This window comes from Martes martes, assembly GCF_963455335.1.
Source record: "Martes martes genome assembly, chromosome: 9".
Lineage (NCBI taxonomy): Eukaryota > Metazoa > Chordata > Mammalia > Carnivora > Mustelidae > Martes > Martes martes.
In genome coordinates this window covers 88,725,734-88,740,850 of record NC_137896.1, presented here as the reverse complement: position 1 = coordinate 88,740,850, position 15,117 = coordinate 88,725,734, and the positions used below count along the sequence as shown (strand labels likewise).

Here is a 15,117-nt window from a genome sequence, read left to right as displayed (position 1 = left end):
CTCTTCCATTCCTGGAATGAATTTAGGATTAGGAACCTAGCCACGGCTCTTAAACTGGGCCCCATCACCCAAGAGGTGTTTTAATGAGCTGGGAAACCACGTGAGCATTCGGCAGCCGGGTGCACACTGGAGGACGTGAGTTACATTTGCAGCCTTGAAGAACGCTTCTGTCCGATGCAGGGAGAATGTTCCAGATGGCAGCACTAGATGTTGCACAGAGTCTTCTTCATGAACACCCTGGTTGGTGCAGAATGAGAACGGGGCCAGGGGTCAACAGAGCTGGACTCTCCTCCCGAGATGCGTGAGTTGGGGGTCATTTCCTGTCCTGCCTCAGTTTCCTCATCTGTACAATGAGCTGCTACCATTCTAGAAATGGGTGATTGCCGGCGGAGCCTCGCGTCTGGGTCCTCTGCTGCATTTAAGACGATTCCTGACATAGTTCCCACCCAGCTCTGGCACTAAAGACAAGAGGGCCAGGATTATGAAAGGGGCTGGGGTCAGGGAACACCAAAGGCTTCGGGAAGCCCCCAACAAGGGTGTGAGCTCTATTTTCCTGGAGGGCTGGGCCAGCCAAGCCGATTAGGGGCCCGGAGCAGCTGTGGGCCGAGGGAGGCCGCTGGGAGTGAGGGGATTCAAACAGCTCTTTCCCACCCTCTCCCCCAGCAGCTTGCTCTGTGTAAAAATCCCAGACTCCAATCAAACCCCGTCTCTTTTCTCCTTTCATTCACCTGCCCATCTTCTCTCCTCTTCTCTCCCTTTCTATCCAAACTCATAATTAATCGCTCAAGGCAAAAGTAATGAATGTTAATTGGCCATCTGTAGGAAGACTAATTAAAATCTACCACGCTGGGGTTTCAAACATACCTATAGCAACCGAGTGAATCGGGAATGAGGCGAGGAGGGACCGAGGTAACAGCTGAAAGACTGCAGAACACCACTGGGCTTAGGTGTGAGGGAAGGACGCCAGCACCAGCGCAGGCAAGGCGAGGGGCGAGAAGCCGGCAAGGGAGGGAGTGGGAGAGAGCCTTCCCGATTCACTCCTACCACGCCAGGACCTGGCCTTTTGTGGCCGATCTGTTTTGTGTTTAACAGGCACGTTTACACGTTTCCTTCTCACTGGACGTGGCTAACGGGGCGGCTGGAGTTTGTCAACACACAATTGTTGCCCCTTGGTCGCAGGCCCGCCGGTGACCCATGTCTCTGGGACCGCCTGCACCGTGTCAGATTCACACCCAGTCACGCGCACGCACACGCACGTGCTGGTTAGATCTCACCCTTGGCTTTGCCCAGGTCCATACCGGCAAGGTCCCACCCTGCTCTCTGTGTACGCATGCGTGCCCGCTGACCCGCCGAGAGTGCCCCAGGGACACAACATGCGCTCTCCCACGGTCCCATGTAACCGCGTGTGCACGTTCATGTGCATAGGTGTGCTTGCACACAACAGTATGCATGACTGCTTTGAACCTACAAACCCACTGTCCTTCAGATACGAACGCGGATGTGAACTGCCAGTAGTTTACACGGACACTCACACTCGCCTTACAGGGGTGTACGCACGGTCCCACACCCAAACCCAAATTTGGGTGCACACGCTGTTCTCTGGCAAGTTTTATATCAAAGTGCTTATAGACAGGTACACACACAATTACACAACCCCCCCAGCACGCATAAGCAAAGCCAAATGTTCAACCACCTGTACAACTAATATTAACACTAAGGTGGCAAACAGTTACACACACACGTGGCCGGGGCCCAGAGCAGGGCCATGTGTGGTTCATATACTTCGAGACACACACAGAGACCCTGGCCCCAGGAGAGAACACAGCCCAGATCATGGCCTCTTGCCTTCCTGAAAAAACAAGGCCAGAGCTACCGATACAAGGCCTTAGTCCTCATCTTCCCTCTCAGAACCCCCAGCTTGAGCAACGTGAGCTCCCAAAGCCTATCTAGAATGTTCCATCCAACCTTTGGGCAGGACGGATGGTGGATCTGAGGAATGAGGGAGATACAGCCCCAGGGGTCAGAGTGGGCTTTGACAGGGCACATGAGCAGAAAGGCTGCCAGTCTGTGGGGTGAGGAGCTGGGCTGTATATTCTTTCTCCCCACATTCAAAGAGTCAGTTCTGTGGGACTGGGGAGGCCTACACTGAGTGGGCATCGCACTGTGGAAGAGCTCTGACACAGGGACTGGGCCCTTCGGCCAAGGGCCCTGTTTTCTTGTACAAAGAATGAAAAGGCTAGGGCGCCGGGGTGGCTCAGTCGGTTAAACGTCTGCTTTCGGCTCAGGTCATAATCCCGGGGTCCTGGGATCGCTGAGCCCTGCTTCTGGCTCCCTGCTCAGTGGGGACCCTGCTTCTCCCTCTCCCTCTGAGGCTTCCCCCTACTTGTGTTCTCTCTCTCTCCCTCTTTCTCTCTGTCAACTAAATAAATAAAATCTTAAAAAAAAAAAAAAATGAAAAGTCTGCCCTCCCTTCTGGATGGTGTCTGGGGCCTCTTCCACATTGCTGTAAAATCCCTTTATGCTAAGCTTAGCTTAAAGCAGGACAGAGTGCAGACACAGAAAAGAACTTCCTGACACATGAGGACGGTGGGGGGGGCCATTACATCATGACGTAACTTATGTCACTGGGGGTCTTTTTCTCCAGAGAGAAAGAGCACATGGGTCTGCCCAAGGATCATTGTAAGAAAGGGTTAAGTATCCCCGTGTCCCTGGGTTTTGTGCCAACCCTCTTTGCTCCAGGAGGCTCCGGGTCAGAGGTTCTCAGTCCTCTGAAGTCAAGAGTTGGTGCTCTAGGTACAACCTCTGGTCTGATCATGGAAAACAGCTGGGAGAAAAGCAGGCCGGAGAAGGGCAATGCCGAGGAACCTGCGTGCTAGGTTCAATCCTGGAAGTCGGAAATCAGCCACGGAGGGAATTCCCAGTCATAACAAACAGGCTGAAAACCATCCCTGATGTCCCAGGACTGACCATACCCATGAGGCCAGGCGCTCACCGCAGCCCCTCCGGGATCCAGAGGGCTTGGCTACTTTACCAGCTCACCTGACAGAGGAGGAGCCCCAGCTGCTTTGATTGCCCGGGACCTCATGTGTGTAAGTGGCCAAACCAGGCCACAGAAGCCAAGTCCACGGGGCTATGTCCTAAAGCTGGGTGGCGCGCCGGCCTCTCCCTGGGCGGGATGGGAAGGAAGGCAGCCCTGCCGGAGAGCCTCTGGGTCCTTGGGGATCTCCCTCAGTGAGGGTAAGTAAGCCCTCAGATCTCTCTGGGAGAAACAGGCACGCACACACGCACTCTCACACTCTCTCTCTCTCACACACACACACACCCCTATGACAGCTTCTACATTTGGAGCTGACAGATGTGCAAGGTAACAGCTCGGCACCGCCTGTGCAGCTGAGGCCCTGGCGTCGCGAGTGGGATTATTTCCAGTAAGACTCAGGGTGGCTACATGAGCGCACGCCCCAGTGTGTGTGAGTGTGTGTATGAGAGGGAGCAGATGAGTGTGTGTGAGTGTGTGGCTTCTCTCAATCTCTCTCCCTCCATCTAAATCTGTCTTACTACATTTTCAAGTCTTTCTGTCTCTGTCTGTGTTTCTCCCCGTGTTGCTTGGCTTCCCGTCGAGGTCCTGCTCACCCTATCTCAGGCTCCCTGTGCCCTGCTGTGTCTGTTCTCGAGAGAGGAGAGGAGACTCCCCACTGCTCAACTTCTTCGGTTTGCCCCAGCTCCTTTTCGCATGCCACCCAGGCTGGCCACAAGGAGGGACCGTTAAAGAAAGCCCGTTTTGTTCCAGATAATGTCCCTGCCCTGTGCACAGGGCTCCTGCCCAGCGGGACAGGGTGGGCAAATCTGGGGCTATCCCGGGCTGGAGAGAGTAGCCCCCCAACCTTGGTCTTCAGGCCCAGTCTGTCTTTTCCTAATGAGCTAGCTCACCCTGACACTCATCATTTATATGCAAATCAATATTTTCAAAGCTAGGAGCTCAGGCCTCTTTTGCCTCCCCAAATATTCCAAAATTACTTCCCTTTCTATATTCCCAGCCCCCAAAACAGACTGAACCTAGCCCTGGCCCTGTCCTGACCCCAAATCTGGACTCACAGTGACCCTGACCCTGGCCGTATACTGATCCTTAATTCTGACCTCAGACTAGCCCCAACCCCTAACCCTGAGACTCTGTTCACTAAACTTCCTTTCCCTGAGCAGCTGCCTTCTTTGATCTCTGCTAATACCACCTGGGTTTGCAAGGTTCACAGCTCGCTTTCTAAATTAATGAATTAATCATTTCTCACAGCTCTCTTTTCAATGTTCTAGTGCTCGTGGGGACACACCCAGATCCAGTGAATTGGAATGTGGGGTGAAGAAGGAGCAATGGGAAAGTCATTTTTTTTTTTCTTTAAACTGCCCAGGTGATTCTGACACATGACAGACCCACCCACTTCCATAATACACATATTTGGGCTTTCCTTTAGGGATTCCAAGGAGGAATCCAAGGTGGGTTTGAACCCCCACACAGGGCTGCCTGGGGTGGTGGGGGTTTGTCTGCAGACCTGACCCAGAGGCAAGGTCATCACAGCTGAGCCATTTCAAAGGCTTCACTAAACACTCGGCAGTGAGCCACTCCAGCAATCACTGGCTGGCTTACTTGCTCACTCTCTTCACTCATTCATTCACTCATTCATTCATTCATTCACTCATTCTTTCCCCACTGTACGGGTCCTCACTGGGTTAGGTCTGGGTAAGGTCTACGGAATACACACAGCCTTTTGGTCCTGATCCCTGGGGTCAAGCTGGGCTTTAGAACAGGGAGGGGGCAGGAGAGGCCTCTGCAAGAGTGGCACTAAGACCTGAAACAGAGTGTGGGCCAGAGAGATTCCTGCAGCTCTAAGAGGACACACCAGGTCTGGGGAATGGGGGGTAGGCCCTTCTCTTCCCTTGCCCTTGGGTTGGGGATAGGGAACACGTGCCCAAGGACTAAGAGACCACTGGATAGCTTTCAGGTTGGAAACATGCTGAGCCATTGGGGGTCAGCTGGTGGGCCTGAGATGTGGGTCCCCCAGAGAAAAAGAAGAACTTCCTTCTCCCTCCCTTCCTTCTTGCCTCCTTTCCCCCAAACCCTCCCTGAAAATAGAAATCCAGGGCTCTCTCAGTTCCCAGTTAGGGCCATTAGGGTCAAGGGGGAGTGCATGATGGATGAAATGGGAGAGAAAGGGTGAGGAAAGGGAGTCTGGCTGGGAGGGAACAACCTTTTCCGGGTGAGAATAAGGAAGTGGGCTCCATTTAAAGTCTGAGGGAACATCCAGCCCTCCCTCTACCCTGCTTCCCAGCCCTGCAGGCAAAAGAGCTCAGGACCCGTCTGGGGGAGCAAGAAAGGTTTCTCAGCCACCATGTAACCCTACCCCCAGCCAGCCCCAGGAGCTCAGAGGGTGTTCTCAGCACCCTTCCCGGCCTGCGGCCTAGTGGCTCCTTTGGGAAACACCGGATCAGGGATCACTGCTGTGGGATCTCCACTCCGGGGACTGGAAGTGCTCTCCACTCCCCTCTCTGTCACCACACAGGACCCGGATGGTGAGGGAACACAGCTGGGCACCCTGGTAAGCAGGGGTGTGTACCCGAGTCCGTGAGTGTGAATTATGCAAACACATGTTGGCCTAAAAGGCCATATTCCATGGGGAAAGACCGTTGGTGAAGGAGGCCTGAGGAAGTACCCCAGAGCCCAACGCCCGATGAGAGTCATGGGGAGATGCTGGGATGGAGCGTGTCCCCGTTGCTGCTCTGAGTGAGGAGGTAGGAGACCCTGGGCACCTCCAGGCCTGGCTAACAGTGGACACAGGCTCCAACCTGCCTTATATTCAGGGGATGAAGGACAAGAATTGCGGGTGGGGCGGGGAGGACCCTCCTGAACAGTCTAGTCCCAGCTGGTCATGTTCATGGACAGAGGTGCTGGATGTCCCTGGGGGTGGGCCTGGAATCCCCTCCCCTGCTCCTTACAGGCCAGCTGCTGGCCTCCAGCTCAGGGTATTAAACACAAAACCCCAAAACTGCCCATCTCGTTTGCGTCCAAGACAAAGAGAAAGCTTGTTTGTCTTTTGGCTAATCCGAGGCCCTGCTCGACCCTGCCGCTGGACGCTGGGGATGTGCAGGCATGTATTGCGTATGGGCCTGCGTGTGCTCACGTGTGTGGTGGCCAACGCCTGGGAACACAGATGGTCAGCCCCCAGAGGCTGCCCAGGAAATCTCTGGGCCGCAGTGGTGCGAGACGGAGGAACAAAGTCTGGAAAATCCTTGTGCCTGAGCCCAGGGGCCACTAAGGAGGTCTTGGGCCTGCTAGGAAGAGCGACCCCTGATCCCAGCGCTTGGGTCCTTCCCAGCTCCCTGGGGACCGCCTGAGAGTTCTCAATCCTAGAGTACAGGGAGAAAGAAAGGGGGTTGTTTCCAAGGTTCTTAAATCCCTGGGCTCGGAGAGGACAAGTGTCAAGCGTGGGAAGGCCTCGCCCCCTGGTGGGCACGTGTGGTACTCCAACCAGCCTGGCGGGGAGAGGGCAACAATCCTGACCGGCCTGGCACGGATGGGTCTCACACTCCCGATGGAGCAGGGGCCCACCCAACACTCACCAGACAGAGGGGGCAGCCCCGGCTGGCCCAGCCCCACCTGCGGAACGGAGTCTCAGAGCTCCTTTGCTCTGAGGAAACGGAGCCCAGAGGGAAGAGGGCCCTGGGCAAAGACATTACAGAGGGAAGTTGAGACCAAGGGTTCCTGACTTCAAGGTGCACGCATTTCCCCATGGGTCTGGCGAGTCCAGAACAAGCTGTCCAGCGTGAACTCCAGCCCCCCTGATGCCCCAGGCAGGGGGAGCTGAGTGAGAGTTCTTGCTGTAGGTCAGCAAGGGGGAGGGCCTCCGGGCTGCCTGTTGGGGCTCCAGGTTGAGCTGGATCTTGATATTAAAAGGCAATACTATCTGAAGCTTGGGCACCTACCGCAATGCCAGCACTGTGCTAAACATTTGCAAACATGAGGTCGCTTATGGCTCCCAATGACCCTCTGAGGGAGGTACTGTTTCTCAGACAAGGAAAGTGAAATATTACAGAAAAGCAATTTACACAATTCACGCTGGGTGACGAGCTGGCAAATGGCAGGGCAGGGATAGGCGTGCAGGGCTTCTGACTCCAGTGAGGGCAAATGCTCTGCTGGGCAACAAAAGACCATGAATCGCTGGCTCTCTCCTAGGGAACCTATCAGGACCTCGGCAGCTCCCGCCCAGAGCCTGCGTCTGGAGCTGAGCAGACACGGGTTCTCCTGGAGGCAAGGCCTCAGTGCGCCCTCTGCTGGCCAAGAAAAGGAACAAAGGGTTCCCTCCTACAGGCTCCCCGGCAGGGCTGACTCCTGGAAGTTGGCTAGCAGGCACCATATTCCCTCTCCTAAATAAGGCCCAGGGACAAGGGGCTGGTGGACTGGTTGTAGACCCCCACCACTGTGGAGCTCCCAGCTCTGGTGAATCTGCTGACGGGAGGAAGGATGGGTTTGTTTACACATCTGGTTTCTTAGGGCTTCCCTATTTTGGAATATTGCCTACCTCCCTCAAAGGCAGGTTTGTCCTAAGCCCACCCCACTGAGGACCAGGACCATGTGCCACATGGACTTTACCAGGAGGACCCATGACAGACACCCCCCTGAGGAGATCTATTCAGAACACTGCCATGTGGGCAAAGGGTAAAATTGGGAATCCAAGAAGGCCTGGGAGGCTGGGAGTCGGGCCCTGTAGCCTAAATACTCTTTGAATAGGTCAAGGATGAAGAAAGGGTAATAAAGATTGGGGTCAGCACAGGGATCTGGGCAGGTCTATCTTGGCCAACTGTGAACCTGAGCTTGCCACTGGGTAGGGCTCTGTGAGAAGTGGTAGACAACCCCAAGACAAGTTCTTGGAAATAAGGGTAACTTCCCGAGTTTGGGCTAATTGCACTTAAGGAACATCTCTGGACCCAGCAAGCTGGGAGTCAGTCATGGGCCCTGTATCATAGGAGAAGGCAGGGGTGAATAAAGGATAATACACATTTTATTTGCATCTGCTTTTTACTTGTACATAAACTCTCAGGGGCCCCTTCCTCCCACCTGGGGGACAGACAGTACGTTCCGGAGGGAGGAGGCATCAGAATGAGGACAAGGAGTTCAACACAAGGTCCTACTACCGTGAGTATGGGGCATCCCTGTGCGATGAACTTGCACCGTCCTCCCTCCCCCGTGGGCTGTGACTCTACATGGGCCCTCCCATTTGACACCAGCCCAGCCAGACACTGGCCATGAGATTCCCAACCTCTTCTCTTCAGGGTTGCAGCATCTTGTTCTGCTTTTCCCATCCCTAAAATTCAATTTCTGGGGAGACAGAATACCAACCACCATAACTTCTCTCTCCCAAGCTCCTCCTAACTCACGGCAGCCAACAGACTCCTGAGAACTGGGATTCCAGGGACCCCAGGCCCTCACTGCCAGCTGGATCTGAGGGCAGGACAGAAGGTATAAGTGGGTAAGGCAGGGTTGGCAGTGCCCCTGTGGCAGGTTGCCGGGGGGGTGGGGTGGTCACAAAGAGCTCCTGGGTATGCCTGAGAGAGGGGGAAAGAAAGCCCCAGGAAGCCAAGGACATTGGCTTATTTATCGTAGAAGTCAACATGGGCTCCAGACTTGAACGTGTCCTTTTGCAGCAAGCTTAGCAGTTTCTGGGCTGACATCTTACAGTCCACGAGCTCCCCTTTCTTCTTCAGGTCCTGCAGCCTATTGCGTAAGTCTGGGTCCATTGAGGTCTCCCGGGCCAACTGCTGCATGTCTGTGTCCAGGGGACCTGGGGCATGAAAAGCAGAAGTTGAGGGGACTTGGCTGAGGTAGGGGCCCCTGCTGTGCGTGTGGAGTCAGGTCTGGTCACCGGCAAGACCTCAGCCTGGCTGACAAGTGTGGTCAGGGTCATTCTGTCATTATTGAGCTCCAGACCCAAATACCGATGGCATCTCCAGACCACTGTGTCTACAATCAAGCTTATCACCTCCTGTCCAACCAGCACCTCCTCCTCCTGACTTTTCTGTTTCCATTAAGCTCAAAACTTCCATCCCCGCCCCCTCCCTCTCCACTCTGTTCCCACAGCTGAACAGTCACCAAGTAGGACGTACACTTCTGCTTCTACAGGGCCCTTTATACGGCCCTGGTTCTCTCTCTGCTTTAGCTCCTTCTGTAGCCCTCTGGTAAACGCATCTTGCTAAAATATCACTGGAGTCGGAAAAGGGGTGGCATAGGAATTTCTAGCACTTTTCTGCAGAAATAGCGATTATGAACTAGTATCTGCCCATGAAATTACCTTCACAAAAGCCAAGGATTCCAGATAAGGGATTACACTACCTGGGTGAATCACAGAAATAAGAACGGATGCATTGAGGAAGGTAGGAAATACAGGTTGTACTACCCTTATCATCTGCCCCCAAGCCTGGGCATCCCAGTGTAGAGACACCCTCCGTGTGGGAGGAGAGTGAAGGAAGCACCCAACTTCACAGGGGATCCCAGAGCCATCCCACTCTAGCACCAGGCCAACTCCCATGGCCCTAAGGTGGCTCCCTCCGGGCTCCCATGAACCCAGGCCCTCGGCTAACCCATGGCCTCAGCATCCCCAAGTGGCTCCCACAGCCTCAGGCAGCTCCTCTGGCACAGGTTCCAACAAACCTAGGCCCCAGGCTCACTCTGGTGCCTGCTGGTTCCAGCCAGCTCCAATGGCCCTAGGCAGCTCCAGGCTCCCAGAAAGCCTCAAGACACCCAGGCCCCCAATCCATTCCAGTATCAGCTGGCCTGGGGTTGCTCCCATGGCATCAGACTCCTGACAAGCTTGCATGAACATTCCAGCCAGCTCCTGTAGCCCTAGATGCCTCCAAGCTTGCAATCAGTGCCTGTAAACCCAGGGTCCCTACAGGCCCAGTGCCAGTCTGACAACCATAGACCCAGGCATTCAACCCACCCCAGCAACAGACTGCCCAAAGACTCCAGCAGCAAGCCTGCTGTAGCCATCACCAGATTGTTCACCCAGCATCACTGGGTGGATTGACTGGTAAAGGGCCTTGCCTACTGAAGTCAGCCCGTAAAGATGGGGAGAGGTGCCTAGTTCCTCAAATGCATAGATACCAACATGGGGCCACAAGGATCATGAAAAATCAAGGACATGTGACACCACCAAAGGAAACCTATAAAACTATAAAACCTATAAAACTTCAATGACTTCAATGACTGACCCTAAAGAAATAAATCTATGAACAAATGACTACAAAATAATCTTCGTTTTCTACAAGAAAACTGAGCCATATGCTTCGTAGAAAACGAAGACAGATGGCTGGCTCAGTTGGTTAAGCATATGACTCTGGGTTTCAGCTCAGGTGGTGTTCTCAGGTCATGGGACTGAGCCCCACATGGGGCTTGGTGTGCTTGGTGTGCTTGGTGTGGAGTCTGCTGGAGAGTCTCTCCCTTTCTCTCTCTCCCCCGTTGCCCTTTCCCCCTCTTCCTGCTCAGGTGTTCTCTCTAAAATAAATACATAAAATCTTCAAAAAACAAAAAAAGAAAATGCAGATAGACAACTAAATGAAATGATGAAACAATGCATGAACAAAATGAGCTCAATGAAGAAATAGAAACCACTTTAAAAAAACAAAAGAACTCAAGAAACCAAAATCCCAGAGTTGAAGAATTAAATGACTAAAGAATTCAAGAGAAGTCAATAGCAGACTCAACCAAGCAGAAGAAAGAAATCAGTGAATCAAAAGACAGCTCATTAGAGATTATCCAGTCAGAAGGGCAAGAAGAAAAAAGAACAAAAGAGTAAAGATGACTGGGGGTTACCATCAGAAGAGACAATTTATACATTATTGGAATCCCAGAGAAATAATGGCTGAGAACTTCCCAAATCTGGGGAAAGATTTGTACATCCAAGTTCATGGAGCTAATAGGTCACTATAAAATTTCTACCCAAAGTTATCTTCTTTAAGACACCAGGCCTACATGATTCCACTGGTAAGTTGCATGTTTTTATGCCAATACCACAGTGTTTTCATTACTATTCCTTGGTAATAATAGGTTGAAATCAGGGAGTGTGATGCTTCCAGGTTTATTATCCTTTCTCAAGATTGCTTTGGTTATTTGGGGTCTTCTGTGGTTCCAAACAAATTTTAGGATTGTTTGTTCTATTTCTATGAAAAATGCCATTGGAATTTTGAAAGGGATTGCACAGAATCTGCAGATTGATTTGGGTAGTATGGACAGCTCAGTAATATTAATTCTTCCAATCCATGAACACAGAATGTCTTTCCATTTATTCGTATCTCCCTGAATTTCTTTCATCAATGTTTTATAGTTGTCAGTGTACAAGTTTTTCATCTCCTTGGTTAAAGTTATTCCTATTTTATTCTTTTTGATGCAATGGGACTGTTTTCTTAATTTCTCTGATAGATCATTATTAGTGTACAGAAATGCAGCTGATTTTTGTATATTATTTTGTATCCTACAACTTTACTGAATTTATTAGTCCTAATATTTTTTTTTGGTGGAATCTTTTGAGTTTCCTATATATAATATGTCATCTGCAAATAGACAGTTTTACCCTTTCCCTTCCAATCTGGATGTCGTTCATTTCTTTTTCTTGCCAGTTGCTCTGGCTAGGACTTCCAGTACTATATTAAATAAAAGTGGTGAGTGGTTCCCTTGTCTTGTTCCTGATCTTAGAGGGAAAGGTTTTTGTTTTTTTTTAAGCTTCTGATCACTGGGTATGCTGTTAGCTGTGGGCTTGTCATCTGTGGTTTTTATTATGTTGAACACATTTCCTCTATACCCATTTTTTGAGGGTTTTTTTTTTTCATAAATTGACGTTAAATTTTGTCAAATACTTTTTCTGCATCTATTGAGACAATATGATTTTTATACTTCATTTTATTAATGTGGTATATTATACTGATTGATTTGCAGATGTTGAGTCTTCTCAGGACTCCCTAAGACCAACCCAACCAAATGACATTCTGGAATTGGCTCCACACCTGGCTATGGTTTTTACTGGCCCACTTGATTGAGTGAGTCCAAGGCTGAGCTCAGAGGGGTGCTGAGTTCAATGATGACTACAAGAATAACAGTGTCTGTGTTAGGGAGGAAGGAAGGATTAGGTACTAGAGAGTATGAGGAAGTAAATGGCTGTGCCACACTGGGCTTTGGTCACATCTTTCTACCTTTTTGTCCCCAGGTTAAAAGGGGAATAGACTATTGGATCACCGTCTAAATCACTCAGACATTGTACAACAGCTTTGTAACCACCTTCTATTTCCACCAGCCTCAAGCCAGTATCAAAGCCTCTTTCCAGAATGGGGGCACAGTGGCATCATGGCAGGGTGGTGAGAAACCAGACCACGTGTCACAAGACCCCTTACTGCTCTTCCTTCAACTAACATTTACTGAAGACTGACACAGTGAGGCACTTTGCTAGGTGCTGGGGACACACAGGTGCGCAGTGCAAAGTTCCTGCCTTCAAGGCTTTCCTATTAGGAGGAAGAAGTATAGGCATGAAGAGAATATGGTATGAAAGTTCTAACATTTAGAAGGGCTAAAGTCAGATAGCACTTCACAGCTAGGGATCATTTTCATATATATTACCTCAACCAGTCCTCCAAACTGCCTTGTAGGCAGGTAGCACCTTCTGGGTTTCACAGAAGGAAAGAGGATACAGGGCTGAAGTTCAAAGTCTCATTGTCTCTCCACTCTAGTATCTCAGACTTTCTGGCCCCGCCCTCCAGGCCGGGCTACTCCCCAGTCTGTCCCTTTATCTCTAAACTACACTCCCTATAGCAGCCAGCTCTAACTTCTGGAGCCTATATTTCCCTAAAGGTGTGATGGTTAATGATTCAGGGACAATATACTCTGTGGGTTCTTTCTTGGAGGGAACAGACTAGGAAACCCCCTTCCCCACCCCCCAGAGAGGAAGCAGCCGGTTCTGGGTGACAGTGATGGCAGTAACGTCCCACCTACCTGGGGCATAGCTCAGCACCCTCACACCAGGTTCCTCTGCGGCTAGAACCTGGAACATCATGTCACGGGCAGCCTTCCCGGAACAGTACAATCCCCAACCCTTGAAGGGCTGCAGAGCACAGAGGGACGAGATGTTAACCACGGTCCTGCTGAGGCCGGGGCTGTCCGGAAAGGCCTTCAGGATGCTGGAAGTCAGGCAGAGCATGGAGGTCAAGTTGAGAGCCCAGTAGTTGTTCACTTCAGCTGGGTCGGCCAGGTCCACGAGGCCTTTGGACACATCCCCAAGAGTGCCTGAAAAACCAGACCTTAAGAATAACTCTTTGCAGATGGGTTTTCTCTTCCCCCAGCCCTCTCTAAATTCTAGACACTTCCTTCCCATCCAAACCTAGAATGGTCTCCCTAGTGCTTCTGAAGACGCCTTCCTCTTCCCAGCTCTGCAAACAGACACACCTGGGCTTGCTCACTCATCCCAAGTTGAAAACTTAAAGTTCGCATGCCCTGCTCTGGGCCTGGGGGGAGAACTCAGGGCGCTATTTGGAAAGAGGGTAATTTACTTCTGTAGGAAGACCTCATGCTCTGGCTCAGGCCTCCGCCAGAGGGCGCGGAGCAAGGCGATCGGGAAAGTTCTACAAGTATTTTGGAAAATTTGCCCAAGAATAGGAAAAGGGTGGGGGAGGGGGTGTGGCGGAAGACTGAGCCGCACGGAAGGCAGTGAGTCTCCTTCCATGCCTTGCTGAAACAACTCGGATTTTTAGGCATCTTTTCTGACTCCTAAAAAAGTCACCTTCAAAGTTCCTAGCGGTGGGCAGAGGGAGAAGAGACGGGGCGCTAAGCAGTATTCCCGGGGCCCCACCGGGAGTCCTCCGCCGCCGCCGGCTGGGGCCTTACCCGCGTTGTTGATAAGCAGCACCCGCTGCAGCCCCTCGGGCCTGGGCAGCTCGCGCACTGCGCCGAGCAGTTGCTGCAAATCAGCCTGGACACCCAGGTCGGCGGACACCCGCACCACGCGCAGCCCGGGCCGCTCGGCGTCCAGCTCCGCCTCCAGCTGCCGAAGCGCCTCGTCGTTGCGGGCGCTTAGGACCAGCACGGAGCCGGGCGACAACAGCTGGGCCAGGAGAGGTGCCAAGGCCCGGCCGAAGCCACGGGAGGCGCCGGTCAGCACGCACACCGCGCGGCCCAGGCCGCCGTCCTTGCCGCTGGCACCCTGCATGCCGGCGACCTGCGACCGCTCGCGCTGGGACCCGAGAAAGGCACGGGGCTGGGCGGCCGCGGTTGGAGTAGGCGGAGGCCCGACCGGAGGGGCGGGAACCGAAAGCTTCCGCGGCGACTGCGGGGCGCCACCGTCCCTGGCCTCCAGGGGGCGGACGCTGAGGCGCCTGCGCGCTCTCAGTCTGCGGGGAGGGGCTGCACCTAGGGGGTCGGGGGGCGCGGCCTCCCACCCGGAATCCTAGCCCAGTTCTGGGCGTGCCGTCGTTCTACCACCGCCACCCGCACCCCTCCCCGCAGTGCCGCACGTTCATTCCCCCGCAGAGCCGCTTCAGCCTCTCAAGTTCACAGCCCACCTAATTGCACGAGGATCCTCCTCCAGGCCAGGCCCTCCGGCTCGGTGCTGGGCACCCCTGTAAGTGGCCAGCAAGCGTCCCGAAATTCATCGCTCTCAGCTTTACGGGAACTACCCTCTGCGAGCACCGCAGTGGTTCCTCCAAGTGATGTAAAAACCTCTTCTCCCTTTCTAGACTCAGGGCGACTCCAGCCGGTTCCCCTTCCTCTGAGTTTTCGGGGTCCACCTGCTTTTACAGGTCTGTGTTACCCGGATTTCTGCACCCACTCACGCTACACTTTTCCCAGCGTCAATTGCACCTACTCTCAACTTCTGAAAGAGGACTGCAACTACTTCCATTTTGCCTTTCAACTTTCTGCTTAAGTTCTTTCTAGCTTATCTGTGAACTCAGGCCACCGAAAGACCCCGACCTCAAGACAATGGTTGGTTTGACCTTCACTGCCCTTCTGCGGTACCCACCGACTTTTGGCCTACATTTCCCTTATACAAAACTGGAAGTATTTTTGGCACTTTGAAGACAGTCTTTGACACATTAGTC

At 52.6% G+C, this 15,117-nt stretch overlaps 1 protein-coding gene across 1 annotated transcript; it reads right to left on the bottom strand.

Annotated features, from left to right (window-relative positions):
- Positions 1-8,023: 8,023 nt before the first annotated feature.
- SPR (sepiapterin reductase) lies at positions 8,024-14,367 on the bottom strand. The gene is made up of 3 exons (XM_080813254.1): positions 13,907-14,367; positions 13,019-13,309; positions 8,024-8,825 (listed from the first exon to the last, which is right to left on the bottom strand). Exons 1-3 carry the CDS (start codon positions 14,226-14,228, stop codon positions 8,635-8,637), a joined length of 804 nt encoding a protein of 267 aa, XP_080669380.1. The 5' UTR covers positions 14,229-14,367; the 3' UTR covers positions 8,024-8,634.
- Positions 14,368-15,117: the final 750 nt, after the last annotated feature.